The sequence below is a fragment of the Sycon ciliatum genome, chromosome 9 (assembly GCF_964019385.1).
Source record: "Sycon ciliatum chromosome 9, ocSycCili1.1, whole genome shotgun sequence".
Lineage (NCBI taxonomy): Eukaryota > Metazoa > Porifera > Calcarea > Leucosolenida > Sycettidae > Sycon > Sycon ciliatum.
This window is the reverse complement of record NC_088651.1, coordinates 6582696-6600645: the sequence shown is the minus strand read 5'-3', so window position 1 is coordinate 6600645 and position 17950 is coordinate 6582696. Positions and strand designations below refer to the sequence as shown.

At 46.2% G+C, this 17950-nt stretch overlaps 1 protein-coding gene across 1 annotated transcript in view; it reads right to left on the bottom strand.

Moving 5' to 3' along the window:
- The window catches only part of LOC135825239 (uncharacterized), a 90362-nt gene that overhangs the window by 7342 nt on the left and 65070 nt on the right, over positions 1-17950 (bottom strand). The window contains exons 29-36 of the mRNA XM_065337975.1: positions 17629-17687; positions 17213-17385; positions 16644-16897; positions 15747-15926; positions 14840-14925; positions 13349-13542; positions 12590-12858; positions 8390-8435 (exon numbers count right to left, since the gene is read on the bottom strand). Of these exons, the coding sequence (XP_065194047.1) occupies positions 8390-8435; positions 12590-12858; positions 13349-13542; positions 14840-14925; positions 15747-15926; positions 16644-16897; positions 17213-17385; positions 17629-17687 (1261 nt within the window). The remainder of the gene's footprint in view (positions 1-8389; positions 8436-12589; positions 12859-13348; positions 13543-14839; positions 14926-15746; positions 15927-16643; positions 16898-17212; positions 17386-17628; positions 17688-17950) is intronic.

Sequence of the window (17950 nt, the reverse complement as noted above, 5' to 3'; positions counted from 1 at the left end):
CCGGGGAGCTGACGCTGTTCGGTAGATATTCATGACCTCGCGCTTGAAACTGGCCAAGCCGAATTCTTCTTCCCTTGGCAGCTTTGGACCCTGTTCAAAACCGTGGGCTTTGATATGCCAAATTTTGCTGTCGAATGTGTCCGGTTCTGCATTGGCCTGGTTCTGCTGCTCCACATTTGCGTTCGCCCACCACCGTAGCGAATAGGCCATTCTCTCGACTCCAACCTCCACATCCTCCAAGTCTCTCTTCCCCACTCGGCCAGTGGATGGCACAAAGCCAGGGCCGTTCTGCAGCACAGCTACTGTCTCATTGGGTACGCAGTGATCTAAGTCGAGAACGCACGCTGACCGGTCCTGGCCAGCGTCACCCGCTGCTGTCTCCGCCCTAACTCTCCCTGCACGAGTTCTCGTCAAATCAGCTTGCTGCCTTAGCCAGTCCAACTTCCTGGATAGGCGTCGTCTCGAGCTGCGATACTCCTTGTTGCGAACGGCATCACAGAGATGTCGGAGCCAAACGTACTCTTGCTTGGAGTATGGTCGGAGTTCAGCCCGGTAGGTGGTGAAGTTCCGGTAGCAGAGAGCTCTCCAATTGAACTTATCTTCTATGGCATCATTCAGCAGGCTTCGCACATACTTCTCCCGGCGAACCACTCTGGAGTGACGGGTCCCACATGCCAGAGGAATTGAGTGCTGGATGAACACTGGCGTAAATTGTTCCCTGCGACATTGCAAGAGAAAGTTGAGTTGACATATGCACCTCTCCAACTTGAATGCCCACTTCACGTACAACCATGGCGTCCTTGTCCTTGAGGAAGAAAACCGATATAAAATCTTGTAGGACGCATCACGCAGCTTCATAAGTAAAAAATTGGTTGTGAGCAACACTGGCTCACACTCAAATAACTGCTTTTCACCAGAAAAATATTATATTTCAACGTTTCGGTCATGAAATAACCATCATCAGGAATGAAGTGGGCACACCGGTTAGGATGGGTTAATATACGAGGAGCGCTGCAAACTGATAACAAATCACACCTGCATGCACTATGACGAGAGAGAGAACAAAAGGACAAAACATCACCAAAAAAAACCAGGTATAGAAATAACGCAATACGCGACAACTCTAAAAATGGCACAGGTACAAGCAACAAACAGAATGTACATGTGCACTAGGTGCGTGCAGACATGTAATTGCAGGCGCTAGCAACAACAGTAGTAGTAACAGTGCACTAGTTCAAGGGGTGCTAAACCACCACCATCCAGGAAGAGCGAGTATCAGGGCCAGAAATATGTACAAGGCTTCACCAGAGAATTCACAGGAGGTCCCACCCTGCGTTATTGTTTATGCTGGGGCTCGTGTCGCGAATTTGTATTGCTTCGCGTATTCTCCTCCTGGCCCGATCCGACTCAGTGGCAAGGACGCGAACCTCTGTGAATGCCGACTCGCCAAGCGGCAGTACCTCGCCGCCATGGTGAAGTCGGTAGTGCTCGCCCAGGGCTTTTCCAGACGTCTTGTTGCGTGAGTTATCATTGTGTTCTTTTGTTCGCGTTGCTACACTGCGGCCAGTCTCTCCAACATACTTCTCCGAGCACTTGCAGGTCAGACGATAAACCACGTTGCGTCTTGTGCATTCTACCTCGCTAGATTGGCATGCAACGCAGGCGGCTTTAGGCCTTCCTCGTCGCCTCGGGGCAGCGGGATCCACCCACTTACGGCAGCAAGGTCCAGTGAGGCTGGACTTAGTGACGCTGTTGGAAAGCCTTGCATTCTTGTAGATTATCTGTACATTTAGATTGTATTTGTTTAGAAGACGGTGGACCCTGTAGTGGATGGCATCCGTTTTGAATGGTAACTTCAACGTGGATCGATAGTCTTTCTTTTGTTTAGCAGGTCGTCTGGCTCGTTCATGAGCAGTCGCGATAACTTTGTCAGGAAAGTTGTTGAATTTTAATGTGTCAATAACCTTTTGCTCACTTCGCTGGCGGGCTGCAGGATCAGAGGAAAGGCGGGCCGCGCGGAGGAATTCCGAAGACGCGATGGCGAGTTTTTGCTGTTGCGGAACGCACGAGTTGAAGTCTGAGACGAGGCCACTGTGGCAAGCTTTGCGGAACAGCTCGAATGATATTGCGCCCTCGGAGGAGACATGAATAGTCGTGTCCATAAAGTCAACCGACCCAGTTTCCTCCGAAGATTGATACGTGAACTTGATGCTCGCATTGGCGGTATTGAAGAATGCAATCAGCTGGCGGAGAAGCGCGGCCCCCAGTGTCCACAGCATAATGATGTCATCAATATAACGCTTGTAGAGTACGGGAGCACCAGGCGAGTTTAGCAACAGCGAGGTTTCGAGGTCATGCATGAAGATAATCGCAAACGGGGGCGCTAGGTTGTTACCCATGGCGATGCCTTCCCTCTGGTGGTAGACCTTCTCACCAAATCTGAAATAATTGGATCTTAGAACGAAGGTTAACAGCTCTTCGATCTGCTCCACGCTTAAACCAAATGTGTCAACAGACTCGATGTGCTGCTGCAGGACTCTAGCAACGGCCTCCACCCCTTCAGCGATAGGGATACTTGGGTAAAGAGCGACCACGTCCATTGTAACGATGATGGTCCCCGCTGGGGCTTGTAGGTCGGGATACACTTGCCGGATATCCTCCAGTGCTTCCAGCGTGTTTTTCAGATGTGCTGGGACATACTTCAGGCATTGGTTGAGTATACGCTCCAGGACAATAGAAATATTGGTCACCGGGCTATCAACAGCTGACACAACTGGCCGAAGCGGTACCGTGGCTTTGTGGTCTTTAGGTAGGCCATACATCTCCGGAAACCTGTTGTCGCCAGGGAGTATGGCTTGGTACAGGTCCTTCTCTAGTGTACCACCACAGACGCGTTGAAGGATGGTGCGCGTTTGCTTCTCCCAATCATCGATGGTGACATTGACGGGTGTGAACTTTGTCCCATCTGACAGGATAGTCTCGGCCTTATCAAGGTACGTTGCCATCTTCATCGCCACAAACTTATTGCTCTTGTCGGACCTCTTGACGACCACGGAATCATCGTCGCGGAGGTCGGTAAGCCGCTCGCGGTCTTTTCGAGACATGTTAGGCCGGGGAGCTGACGCTGTCAAGTGGGTGGATCCCGCTGCCCCGAGGCGACGAGGAAGGCCTAAAGCCGCCTGCGTTGCATGCCAATCTAGCGAGGTAGAATGCACAAGACGCAACGTGGTTTATCGTCTGACCTGCAAGTGCTCGGAGAAGTATGTTGGAGAGACTGGCCGCAGTGTAGCAACGCGAACAAAAGAACACAATGATAACTCACGCAACAAGACGTCTGGAAAAGCCCTGGGCGAGCACTACCGACTTCACCATGGCGGCGAGGTACTGCCGCTTGGCGAGTCGGCATTCACAGAGGTTCGCGTCCTTGCCACTGAGTCGGATCGGGCCAGGAGGAGAATACGCGAAGCAATACATATTCGCGACACGAGCCCCAGCATAAACAATAACGCAGGGTGGGACCTCCTGTGAATTCTCTGGTGAAGCCTTGTACATATTTCTGGCCCTGATACTCGCTCTTCCTGGATGGTGGTGGTTTAGCACCCCTTGAACTAGTGCACTGTTACTACTACTGTTGTTGCTAGCGCCTGCAATTACATGTCTGCACGCACCTAGTGCACATGTACATTCTGTTTGTTGCTTGTACCTGTGCCATTTTTAGAGTTGTCGCGTATTGCGTTATTTCTATACCTGGTTTTTTTTGGTGATGTTTTGTCCTTTTGTTCTCTCTCTCGTCATAGTGCATGCAGGTGTGATTTGTTATCAGTTTGCAGCGCTCCTCGTATATTAACCCATCCTAACCGGTGTGCCCACTTCATTCCTGATGATGGTTATTTCATGACCGAAACGTTGAAATATAATATTTTTCTGGTGAAAAGCAGTTATTTGAGTGTGAGCCAGTGTTGCTCACAACCAATTTTTTACTTATGAAGCTGCGTGATGCGTCCTACAAGATTTTATATCGGTTTTCTTCCTCAAGGACAAGGACGCCATGGTTGTACGTGAAGTGGGCATTCAAGTTGGAGAGGTGCATATGTCAACTCAACTTTCTCTTGCAATGTCGCAGGGAACAACTTACGCCAGTGTTCATCCAGCACTCAATTCCTCTGGCATGTGGGACCCGTCACTCCAGAGTGGTTCGCCGGGAGAAGTATGTGCGAAGCCTGCTGAATGATGCCATAGAAGATAAGTTCAATTGGAGAGCTCTCTGCTACCGGAACTTCACCACCTACCGGGCTGAACTCCGACCATACTCCAAGCAAGAGTACGTTTGGCTCCGACATCTCTGTGATGCCGTTCGCAACAAGGAGTATCGCAGCTCGAGACGACGCCTATCCAGGAAGTTGGACTGGCTAAGGCAGCAAGCTGATTTGACGAGAACTCGTGCAGGGAGAGTTAGGGCGGAGACAGCAGCGGGTGACGCTGGCCAGGACCGGTCAGCGTGCGTTCTCGACTTAGATCACTGCGTACCCAATGAGACAGTAGCTGTGCTGCAGAACGGCCCTGGCTTTGTGCCATCCACTGGCCGAGTGGGGAAGAGAGACTTGGAGGATGTGGAGGTTGGAGTCGAGAGAATGGCCTATTCGCTACGGTGGTGGGCGAACGCAAATGTGGAGCAGCAGAACCAGGCCAATGCAGAACCGGACACATTCGACAGCAAAATTTGGCATATCAAAGCCCACGGTTTTGAACAGGGTCCAAAGCTGCCAAGGGAAGAAGAATTCGGCTTGGCCAGTTTCAAGCGCGAGGTCATGAATATCTACCGAACAGCGTCAGCTCCCCGGCCTAACATGTCTCGAAAAGACCGCGAGCGGCTTACCGACCTCCGCGACGATGATTCCGTGGTCGTCAAGAGGTCCGACAAGAGCAATAAGTTTGTGGCGATGAAGATGGCAACGTACCTTGATAAGGCCGAGACTATCCTGTCAGATGGGACAAAGTTCACACCCGTCAATGTCACCATCGATGATTGGGAGAAGCAAACGCGCACCATCCTTCAACGCGTCTGTGGTGGTACACTAGAGAAGGACCTGTACCAAGCCATACTCCCTGGCGACAACAGGTTTCCGGAGATGTATGGCCTACCTAAAGACCACAAAGCCACGGTACCGCTTCGGCCAGTTGTGTCAGCTGTTGATAGCCCGGTGACCAATATTTCTATTGTCCTGGAGCGTATACTCAACCAATGCCTGAAGTATGTCCCAGCACATCTGAAAAACACGCTGGAAGCACTGGAGGATATCCGGCAAGTGTATCCCGACCTACAAGCCCCAGCGGGGACCATCATCGTTACAATGGACGTGGTCGCTCTTTACCCAAGTATCCCTATCGCTGAAGGGGTGGAGGCGGTTGCTAGAGTCCTGCAGCAGCACATCGAGTCTGTTGACACATTTGGTTTAAGCGTGGAGCAGATCGAAGAGCTGTTAACCTTCGTTCTAAGATCCAATTATTTCAGATTTGGTGAGAAGGTCTACCACCAGAGGGAAGGCATCGCCATGGGTAACAACCTAGCGCCCCCGTTTGCGATTATCTTCATGCATGACCTCGAAACCTCGCTGTTGCTAAACTCGCCTGGTGCTCCCGTACTCTACAAGCGTTATATTGATGACATCATTATGCTGTGGACACTGGGGGCCGCGCTTCTCCGCCAGCTGATTGCATTCTTCAATACCGCCAATGCGAGCATCAAGTTCAAGTATCAATCTTCGGAGGAAACTGGGTCGGTTGACTTTATGGACACGACTATTCATGTCTCCTCCGAGGGCGCAATATCATTCGAGCTGTTCCGCAAAGCTTGCCACAGTGGCCTCGTCTCAGACTTCAACTCGTGCGTTCCGCAACAGCAAAAACTCGCCATCGCGTCTTCGGAATTCCTCCGCGCGGCCCGCCTTTCCTCTGATCCTGCAGCCCGCCAGCGAAGTGAGCAAAAGGTTATTGACACATTAAAATTCAACAACTTTCCTGACAAAGTTATCGCGACTGCTCATGAACGAGCCAGACGACCTGCTAAACAAAAGAAAGACTATCGATCCACGTTGAAGTTACCATTCAAAACGGATGCCATCCACTACAGGGTCCACCGTCTTCTAAACAAATACAATCTAAATGTACAGATAATCTACAAGAATGCAAGGCTTTCCAACAGCGTCACTAAGTCCAGCCTCACTGGACCTTGCTGCCGTAAGTGGGTGGATCCCGCTGCCCCGAGGCGACGAGGAAGGCCTAAAGCCGCCTGCGTTGCATGCCAATCTAGCGAGGTAGAATGCACAAGACGCAACGTGGTTTATCGTCTGACCTGCAAGTGCTCGGAGAAGTATGTTGGAGAGACTGGCCGCAGTGTAGCAACGCGAACAAAAGAACACAATGATAACTCACGCAACAAGACGTCTGGAAAAGCCCTGGGCGAGCACTACCGACTTCACCATGGCGGCGAGGTACTGCCGCTTGGCGAGTCGGCATTCACAGAGGTTCGCGTCCTTGCCACTGAGTCGGATCGGGCCAGGAGGAGAATACGCGAAGCAATACAAATTCGCGACACGAGCCCCAGCATAAACAATAACGCAGGGTGGGACCTCCTGTGAATTCTCTGGTGAAGCCTTGTACATATTTCTGGCCCTGATACTCGCTCTTCCTGGATGGTGGTGGTTTAGCACCCCTTGAACTAGTGCACTGTTACTACTACTGTTGTTGCTAGCGCCTGCAATTACATGTCTGCACGCACCTAGTGCACATGTACATTCTGTTTGTTGCTTGTACCTGTGCCATTTTTAGAGTTGTCGCGTATTGCGTTATTTCTATACCTGGTTTTTTTTGGTGATGTTTTGTCCTTTTGTTCTCTCTCTCGTCATAGTGCATGCAGGTGTGATTTGTTATCAGTTTGCAGCGCTCCTCGTATATTAACCCATCCTAACCGGTGTGCCCACTTCATTCCTGATGATGGTTATTTCATGACCGAAACGTTGAAATATAATATTTTTCTGGTGAAAAGCAGTTATTTGAGTGTGAGCCAGTGTTGCTCACAACCAATTTTTTACTTATGAAGCTGCGTGATGCGTCCTACAAGATTTTATTATTATTATTATTATTATTATTATTATTATTATTATTATTATTATTATTATTATTATTATTATTATTATTATTATTATTATTATTATTATTATTATTATTATTATTATTATTATTATTATTATTATTATTAACTGGTTTGAGGGAAAGAGACCTATTATTATTATTGTTAACTTTTATTTTACTAGGGTGTTTCCCACAGACCTATGATATAGGTGTGTGTGTGTGTGTGTGTGTGTGTGTGTGTGTGTGTGTGTGTGTGTGTGTGTAATGCTGACGGAAATTTGAATACGGCGTCCAAAGCAAAAAATCAAGGAAAGTTTGTTCGAATATTCGCGAGGAGAGGAGCCCAATTCCTGGCTCGACGTGGCAAGTAATCGCCCCGCAGTTTCCGCCGCCGTCAGGATATCGCACGGCATCGTTGTACATCGCGGCGTTCAATAGCAATTATAACCCGTGGGAATGCGCCGTCACGTCGGTCGTCGGGTCCTGGTGCCGCTTCCCGGAGACAGCGCTAATCCAAGAGCTGCCCCGTATGGGGCCACTTAGCCAGTCATGGCAGTGGAGAAGAAGGAAGGAAGGAAGGAAGTGTGTGTGTGTGTGTGTGTGTGTGTGTGTGTGTGTGTGTGTGTGTGTGTGTGTGCGAGTGTGTGTGTGTGTGTGCATGTGTGTGTATGTTTTGGTTGTGTGTGTGTGTGTGTGTGTGTGTGTGTGTGTGTGTGTGTGCGCGTGCGTGCGTGCATGTGTGCATGTGTGTGTGTGTGTGTGTGTGTGTGTGTGTGTGTGTGTGTGTGTGTGTGTGTGTGTGTGTGTGTGTGTGTGTGTGTGTGTGTGTGTGTGATTGGGCTTGGATGATAGTAATTATTTAAAGAGAAAATGACCTACAAGTTTCTAGTTATGACTAACTGTCCACCAAGGTAACGAGATAATATACGGTCAGATAGTGTGACAACAAGGCACAAAACTGACAAGGATATTGAGACATTCGACGACCTGGCAACTAGTTTCAACATATTTACGAGGCGCAAACCAACAACCTTCAAACTTGGAAGGCTCAGGTGGGGAAAGTTCCAATGAGGGGAAGAGATGCGCCACGAAGGTGTCGTCGAAAGTTAATCAAATTTTAACCATAGCTTCAAAGATCCCTTGATATTGTGACCTACCAGTGGGGATGTGAAAATTCAATTTCAAGTTCAAATTCAAAAAGTGTTTTCTTCCAGATCTGGCTGACAGAAAGATGATAATTATACAAATTTCGACTCACTTTGGTCAAAGTTCCAGAATGCGCATTGTACAGTGTCGTCTTTGTCCTAGAGATGATGAAGAGAGAAGAATATAGATGAAACAAGAAACAAAGGATTTTTGAGTTTTGGATGTGTTTTGATCCTGTACATGTATGAGTGGAACACTGGAAGATCTCGATACCGGTATTGAAAATCATTATGCAACCTCCAGACTCCGTAATTAAAATGTTCTTTCACTTTTCTACGAACATGTGTAGCACCCATTGCTACAAAATCTGCAACCGAGGTGTAAATCTTCAAGCGTAGGCCGGAAGCGTTCACATCGTCATTTAAAAGATCTTCCCATTTTTTTCCAAAGAAGACTGTTCACTTGTCCTGCAGTTTTCTGATACAATCCAACTGTAGTATAATGCACATCCTAGGGCTATCTGAATGTTATGGTCACAGTACTGTCCAGTGATTGTTTATAAGCTTGAGGAAGTTGACAAGGGAAATTGTTGAAGGAATACTGACTAGTGTCGCCAGCACTCGAACCAGGCACCCTTGGTTATGACCGGTGATTATTTGCCATGAAGCACGGACATTGTCGTCATCCTAGCAGCAGAGGCATTGCAATATTTTCTTTAGACTACGGAATTCATGCCTTCGAAGGCTGGGGGATGCAGCGCTCACTGAACCCAAGCACTTTACCTAAAACATAGCTTGTGAGGAGCCGAAATGTTTCCTGCACTGAAAATGGAGAACGTGAAGACGTTTCAAAAATGTGTTTCCCTGAACGATATCTTCTTTTGTCTTCTATTTTTGCACAATATGTCGAAAAATTAGTGGTGAACAAGTGGTGGGATAGCCCCACCGGATGTTCAAATGATCACTATAGCGTAACGCTGAATCCTCTGAAGAGTACTTTAATACCATAGGGTAAAATATTTAGCCCTTCGTCGTATGAACAATCTTGTGACTGGTTATTTCAGTTGCAGGATTGCATAGAAAAATTGGACTGGAGGAGGAGTGTATCCAGGAGGCCAATATCAGACCATTTGAAGAGGTCAGGTGTAGAACTTCAAGTGTTGGAACGTTTCATGAATACACGTTAGTCATTACCCAATGGATTGTGATTAACAGTGTCACGGTATAAAGAATAAGAGCATCTACATGTAGGTTGTATCTGATTCAAGGTTCAGCAGTTAGGGCGCGCTCACACTGCGACCATGAGCACGCGTCCATGCGTCAGCAAAACGCAGAAACGTGGCAGTCGTGCTCACACTAGGCCTCGTACACGCTAGACGTGAAGTTGTCACACAAACTTTACGAATTGCAGTTCGCATCCAAAAGAGTTCGTGCGTTTCCTAATAAAGTTTTGTATTTTCCCGCGTGTTGCATGTTGGAGGAAGTGACTCGTGGCTCGTATTCTTGAAGTCGACGAAAATAATTCATACAATCATGTAGGTTTGGACTCTTGAGGGGCTGCCGCTGACATCCAAGCGCTTTCGCTTTCTTGACCTCGTGGTCAGAGCAAGTGCCAGTGCAGTGGAAATTCCGGTAGTGGTTTCTTTCGTCTGTTGCCGAGATGAGAACTGTATTTTCCGATGATATGTAACTGAAATATCTTGAGGTATGGCATTCCATCATCGCAGAAAAGTAGAGAAAGATGATTTCCCAAACCGAAAAATCAGACCAAGCTGCCATCGTATTGAACGAGTACACTGTAGAAATTGGTCACTGACCCGATCAATTACTGACAACGAAGCAACTACAAAAACAAAATTGACATCGTCCAAAAAGGGCAAAGATTGCATATATGGCGGTGCGTGCGTGCAGGACCACAACTACAAAATTTTAAAAATGTGCAAATGTCGAGGATGACATCGACAACCGCCGAGTTTCATGAATCAACACACCGGAATTTGAGAAGTTGAACATACTTCAGGCCAGGTTGTACACAAATATGCTTCACGTCTACGATCATGTTGCCGCCAAGTCGTGGTACCCCCCCCCCCCCCTCCGGAGGTCGCGGTCACGATTTGAAACGTGGCCGCGACGTTTTGGTCAAGTTCATGCCGTTGCCATGCAACTTGGCCACATGGCCGCATAGACGCTGGTTTTGGTGGCAGTGTGAGCGCGGCCTTAGCAAGACTCAGCCTGTACTTTAGTACACTCAGTAATTTTATTCCCGTAACTATGCAGAAGACGTTACTTCAGTAACGTCTGACGCTAGCCAGGGTCCACACAGCTTTAATTTGGTATTTGTTTGTTTGTTTGTATGTTTCTGTCACGCCTGGCGCTATCACGTATCTGTCCCGTACCGTACCGTACCGTACCATCAAACACAGTTGGCCACATACAGCTGGCCGCAATATTCAAATAGGGCTTTCAAATGCAAGATCATAACGTGAAGCAACTTGGAAGAATGGGCATGAATGCGAAATGTATGGGAGAATGCATGTAGGGCGATAGTGCGGGTTCGAATCCCAGGATTTGCCTGAAAAAAAGGAGAATTGAAAAATTTATAACATCCCTATGCTTTTTTGCCTAGGTCATCAAGGCGGTAGACTGTGTCGTATTACCCTCGACCGTACCTGTCCCGTACCGTACCGTACCATTAAAGACGGCTGGCCACAATACATACTGTATAGCAGGAAATTTTCGGACGGAAATATTTTCGGACAAAGCGGAATTTCGACCTTTCGTACGGATTTTATTTTCGTACAGTGCTACATGCTAAATGCACGTGTTCTCATGCGGTACGCATGTATAGTGTACATGACTCCAGAGGAACAAATTTTAGTACGGAATTAATTTTAGTACAAAAGAGGCCGTGTACGAAATTGTACGAAAATAAATTCCGTCCGAAAATTTCCTGCTATACAGTATTCAAATAGGACTTTCAAATGCAAGATCATAACGTGAAGCAACTTGGAAGAATTAGTATGTATGCAAAGTGTATCGGGGGATGTATGAAGGGCGATCGTGCGGGTTCAAATCCCAGGTTATGTCTTTAAAAAAAGGAGAAAATTACTTCCTCCATTAACAAAAACTTCGTGATGGAATTTTGAGGGGCTGATTTGGGCACAAACTGCCGTGATATGAGTCGGAATCACTTTATTGGCCTTCCCTGGCATGCCATGACAGAGGTACGATGCAAGGAAAGCGACCTTTCACAACAAGCCGAGCGGAATCGATGGTTGCGCTGTGGAAACATAGGTGATGACAGTTATGGCGAGCGAAACTGAAATACCACTTCTCCGAGGGGATATTACGCTGCTCGGCCTCTCTACCACTTTAGCACTGAGTACGTTGGAGAGTGATAGAGAGCGATAAAACGGAGCAGCGATCCCACACAATGAGCGAGTGAACAAGGAGCTGCTCCGATCGCACGGCTCAATGAAAATAATTCTGAACTCAAGTTCTTGTTCAACCTGCGCAAAGCCCAGATTCGAATGCTGATGACCATGCATTCTTTCAGAAGTCTGCAGTCCGATGCGAGTCTCGTGGCTAAAGAAAGTCGACTGGACTAGCTAGCCGCTGCCGTTCAGTGCTGGAATCCATTAGAGAAATTGGAATCAGTTTGGCTGTGCCTTTACTCCTCGTTTCGCGGAGTTCTGGAGAGCGAAGATGAAACCAGGGAGTCGTAAAATATTTTTACGACTCCCTGGTGTAAACGAATAATCGCCATCGCGGCGGATCACGCAGCTTGAAAGCAAACTTACTTGAACGACGGCGACATCAAGCGGAGTGTGATCAAAGAAGCCGAGTCAAGGCTGAAACGAGCTGAACAACGACTCAAGACAGATGACGACTCGCGTACAGCAGATGACGACTCGCGTGCAGCAGATGACGACAGCGACGCAGGTCAAAAATGAATCGAGCGAAAGCGACGCAAACTGAACTCTCTGCTCATTCCGCGAACAGTTTTTCTTGTAAAGTCGCTGTACATAGGCTGAATCACCTTCGTCCAGTGATTTGCAGTCGATACAAACTGTTCTTGACCTGTTCTAAGCGTTTTCATCTCCATCAAAATCCATCACGAAGATTTTGTTAACGGAGGAAGTATAAGAATTTATAACATCCCTATGCTTTTTTTGTCTAGGTCATCAAGGCAAAAAAGCATAGCGTAGGGCCCTGAGCTTCCAAGCTCTCTCGTTATATTGTTAGCTAGATAGACTAGGTCAATCACGGAAAGATTGGATACACCATGAAAACAGCAAAACGACAATACTCACCGCTTGAATGCCGCCTTTGAAGTCAAATGACATGAGTACTGGTTCAGTTAGGCCGTCTATCTTAGCGTTCCCGACTTGCGCCGAAATGACTTCGGACGCTACGCTAGTGGTTGCACTGATATTGGAGTCGTCGAACAGTGCGTGCGTGCGGTATAGGATGTATCGTGTGGCAGCTGCAGTGCAGACAGAGTCGTTGGATGGCGTCAGCATGTCGGTAGCAGCTCTGATGATCTTCCCGGATATATCGAATGCCACGCCGGCCGCACTGGCTGTATATTGTAACACGAAGAAAAGAAGAAAGAAAAGTAGTCCATCGTGTGAGATTGTGTTGCTATTTGTTTATTGCTACGTACAATACCCGTCTTGCTAATTCTGCTTATTGGACCACAGTGAAGACATCGATGTACAGAGATCCAAGTTCACATGAAACTTAGATAGATCGAGGTTTTACCGTCCCTATAGGATCTCCACCACCCTCAAGAATCAAAGCACAGATGAAGTTTCTAACTAGCGCCCATTGCATAGAAGTTGCTGGAAATATCCGGGCGGGAAGGCCTTTCACGCCAATAGTTAACTTTTAACACAGTCGACATTAAAAGCTCAGGACTTGTTTGCTGCTGCTGGTAGTACTGTAATACTGTAACGACTTTGAAGAGTGATGATGCAAAAAGCCTCATTGAAATTTCCAGTGGATTCTGTGCTTTGTTCGCTATGTAAACCGGATATGTATGATAAGTACACGAGAAAAGCGTAACCTACCGAGGGCACTGGAGTTCAGCTCACCCACGTAGAACATCCCATCGCGATTCTGAGAAACCGATCGGAATGCCTGCTTTGCACCATTCGGTCGTGGGCAGCTCACGGCGAATCCAATGTTGTTCTCGGTTTTCACAATTGGTTCGTCCTCACTCACATCCAATGTGGTCACCAACCGTTCCATTGACTTTGCAAGCCTGGCGGGAAGTAAGCATAGCAACGACGGAAAATGTTCATCAGTTTTATGTGGGAAAGGAACGAGGAAACGTCTGAAAAGAAAATTTACTGTCACTGACAGTACTCAAACAGAATAGAGAAAAAAGTGGACTGTCTGCGAAGCAGTGATTTTTGGAGACAATAACTCTATATAAAATGTGGTTATGAGCAGCTTGCTATGTGTGAAGCCGCTGAATGTATCAATCTCTTACTCAATGATTTTAAAAATGGAACGAGTAGGACAAACGTTGCCGTTATACAAGCTAATTGACCACTTATAGAAAAGAAAAGGACATTGAACTGCAAGTTACGCTATATTGTCCATTTACACCAGTTACTAAACAATCAGCTCATGCGATAACATTACACGACACTGACCGACGCCACTGGCGTTCGACAACTAACTGGCAAAGACATTATAGCGTCACTTGTTGTTCCTTGGCCCATTTTTTCTTTTCTATAAATTTATCCTTTGCTCTCCACCCGAGTCCATAATTGACCATTCCTTTTCTTAAATTAAGTTATTGCTTTTACATACTCCGAAGAATTTGCATGATCTGTAATTTGCCTAATGTCCACTCACTAGATAGAGCATGTAATATCGAAAGTTGAGTCCGTACTTTTCGTACGACGATTTCACAACTAAAAAGTGTGCTATGGAATATCCAGAACACTCTAGTTCACATCACTACTGCATTCAGCAAATAATGACTCGACCTGTACCTTCAACGTCGGGAAGGACCATGCCAAGAACATAGTGAACGGGGAACAGGCTGTGTTAAAGCAACACGAGCATTTATTCCGAGTTTTGAAGTTCATTCTGCTCGACTGGGCATTCGATTATTTTTAGATTCCAGATGTGTTTCGAAACTCGGAGCTGTTAGCTGTTCGAGTATTTGTAACATGGGAAGTTGTGGACACAAATAATGCGATCGAGTCCACCCAGGTTACACATTTTTCCTTGGCTCACCATCTGAAAGTTTGAGTATTTGTCGTGCTATACTGTTGTCAATTGGTTGGCCTGTCTTGTTTTGAACAGTGGCGAGTGCAAACCAGTGTATGCAGCACTATTGATATCGCAATGTTATTATATTATGTGTCATAATATTAGCACGTTGGTCTCATATGCAGACCCCAGGTGGCGAGATGACGTCACATATCATCAAGGTTACCTACTCGTATATCTGCTCTTTAATACCTGGTGGAGCACAATTGATAGTAGCGGGTGGCCGATAATTCCGTACGATGACGAATTCCACACATAATTAATTTTCTCACCTTTTGGCAGGAACAGGTGCAACTGCCGTGTTATTGCCTTTGACCGTCAAAACATTGTCTACAACGTGAAGAATTGATAGCGCAACCTAAATGCCATTAAAAACGAATACAAAAGAATGTCCGTTCAACATCGAAGGACAGTAAATGACCAGATCTCTGCCAAAACCAAGCCACTAGAGAAGAGGCTCTTGGATAAGAGTCATTGCATTATACTAAGAGTGAAAACGTCCAAACTGCAATGTCCACTGGTACCAGTCTTGACTCTGATTTACACCATCTGTTCATGACGTAATCTGCTCTCTGTATGTGTTCTAGTAGCTATGGCGACCGCATACACTGTAGTATTGTGTACAGTCTCGTGGATTACATCACGATCAATTACGTAACTATGGGAACGAGTGATGGCGAACATTCACGAGGTGTATGGGCAGTTCTGTAATATGGCTTTGACTAATAAAACTATTATAATTATGTAGAAGAGAAAAGGACATGTGGATACGAATTAAGAGTAGCTCTCCATCACTGTAACATGATACTACTTATATACAGTCAGAAAAGTGCAATAACTAGGCACAAAACTGACAGAGTACTGAGACATTCGACGTCCTGACACCTAGCTTCAACACATCTCCGTTGCGCTAACCGACAGCCTTCCAACTTGGAAGGTTCAAGGTTATGGAAAGACCAAAGAGGGGAAGGCAAGCGCAACGAAAACGAGCAAACGCAATTATACCCAAGTTTTGTGCGTCATTCAGAAAAAATGTCACAGGAAAATCTGCTGGGAATTCCAAAGTACTAACGCTATCGTTTCGCGAAAACTAAACTAGCCAAGCTCTGTTGCTTGGTGATTTCAGTGCGAAAAGGCTGTTAATAGTAATCTAACTTTATCGTGGAAACCTTCCCTCACCTGTTTGCCCACAGTTTGATTGAAGTCCTGGTCCTTACTGACGGCGTTGATGACATTAAAGATTGCCGTAGACGCAAAGTCAATATCATCAGTGGTCAGGGTTTCAGTATTGTTCGTCAAAGTATCCAGGGTCAGTGTGCCGTTCAAAACATGCTCTGGGTCACTGCTGTTGAAGTCAATCTAAAGAACAGTATTATAAATTATACAATGTACAACAGAGAGGTTCCAGGCGGTCCAGTAGAGTGTTCAATACCGAACGGCAGAGCTAGTTGGAACAATAATAAGAGGATGACAAAAGTGTTTAATTCGAGAAATATTTTCGTGGTTAGCGTGAGACTAAGTCAGACTGAGGTTTCCACGTCCATAGGAACACAAACACCATCAAGGAAGAAGTAAGTGATGCAGCTGCTAAAGTAGAGAGTGTTGAGTAGATCTGACCCATAAACAAAACTGTAACGCAATCCGAAAATTGAAGTTCCTGCATTCAGACAGTAGTCGATACATTACAAATGGTAGTAATTGCACAAACTCAGTGGTCAGAGGATCGTTGGTCTCAAGCGAAGGTCCCTGGTTCGATTCCTGGTGGTGATAGCCAATTTTGTCTTCAGACTTTTCCCACCATGTTGCATTCCCTCAACTTATGAATACTTATTTAGTCACTGCCTTGCGTGCAGTCTTTACCCTTGTCACACCGTGTTTATCTTTTTGGAAACTTATTCTTTATCACGTAGCTCAACATCATCAAAATAATCATTATCCCCTTACTGCAGCACTTTAATCTACTAGTATCTGGCACAAGAAAACCTGTGCGTGGAGCTAATTGGTTCCACCGACTTGAACGCGGCAGTGCTTAATAATAATAATAATAATAATAATAATATGAATACTTGCACAAACCTTTGCTATCTGTTGCAGCTGTGCCGTTCTAGGTGTGGGGCAACTGGTTGCATTGGCCATTTCCCACTGTGCCGTCACTAGCTGAGGGTTATGTGGACGAGGCATGGTTATGCACTGCCGACTTGCGTAGCGAATGATGCCATCCTGGAGCTCCACGGGACAGTCCAGTACCAGCGTGGCATTGCTGTATGTCTCTGGCCAGTAGAATGATCCCCGACGATCCCGGCCAGTTGTCACCTCAGGACTACAAACATCTACAGACGCAGTACAGTGATGCAGCACGGTTACCAGGGTGGGAAGAAGGTAAAGTGTATCAGGCATGATGAACGCAAGGTGCGCACCCCTTGTGCACAACAAGCTGAAATGCCACTGGGAGTGCAGCAGAAAACACAATTGACCAGTAGAGTAGATAAAGGCTGGTGGGTTGGTCTTTAAAAGCCAGTACGGTGTTGAGCACTCAACTTCATTGCTATTCTATATTTACACAATTCCCCTTGGGAAGTAAGGAAGATCATGACCTAAATCAGTCGTATACTCAATCTAGTAAGTGACGAAACCAATAAACTTACCATAAGCGATCACCGTCAAACTGTGACTGACCAAGCTCAGTTTTGGTGATTGTGTAGCTTGTAGACTGGCTTCAAAGGCTGCCAGCAAATTCGCTTCTGAGCTATTTCCGGAGATTTGAGCAATGTCGGTGGCTGAAGTTGTGATATCACATGTGACATTGATGATGTTTGACCTGAAAACATTGAGCAAGATCAATAGAATGTATTCAGAAAACATGCAATATAAGCCTCTACATCGTACACATCGTTACTACCAGATTTCAAATTATTTTTGTCTTCAATGCACTTTAGAACATTCATTTTACGGCATCATCACCATATTTAGTAAAATCCACGTAAACCCAATACCATCATCAGAAGTATAGTTTAATTTTTGTTTTCAAGTTCTCATTTTGGCACATTGGACAGCCTCTCACCCCACAAAAATGTAAGTGAAGTGCTCGATTTTGACCCTTAGCAGTAGCTTGTTTAAAACCTGGAGAAAGACACACACGCACAAAGACACACACATACAGGTCCTACAGGCAAACTGACCATGTCCCAACACGTTTGTGGAGTGTGATGCGGAAGTGAGTCAGAAAGTCAAGATTTCGAATGAAAAAACTTCAAAAAAGATTTCGAATGAATAAAGGGGTCAAGCAGTAACCGGTCAACATTTCATTCTGACTAAAAAACCCAATTTTTTGTCACTTCTGTGATACTGTAAATCAACTAAGATTCTCTCGCAATATAATTTTG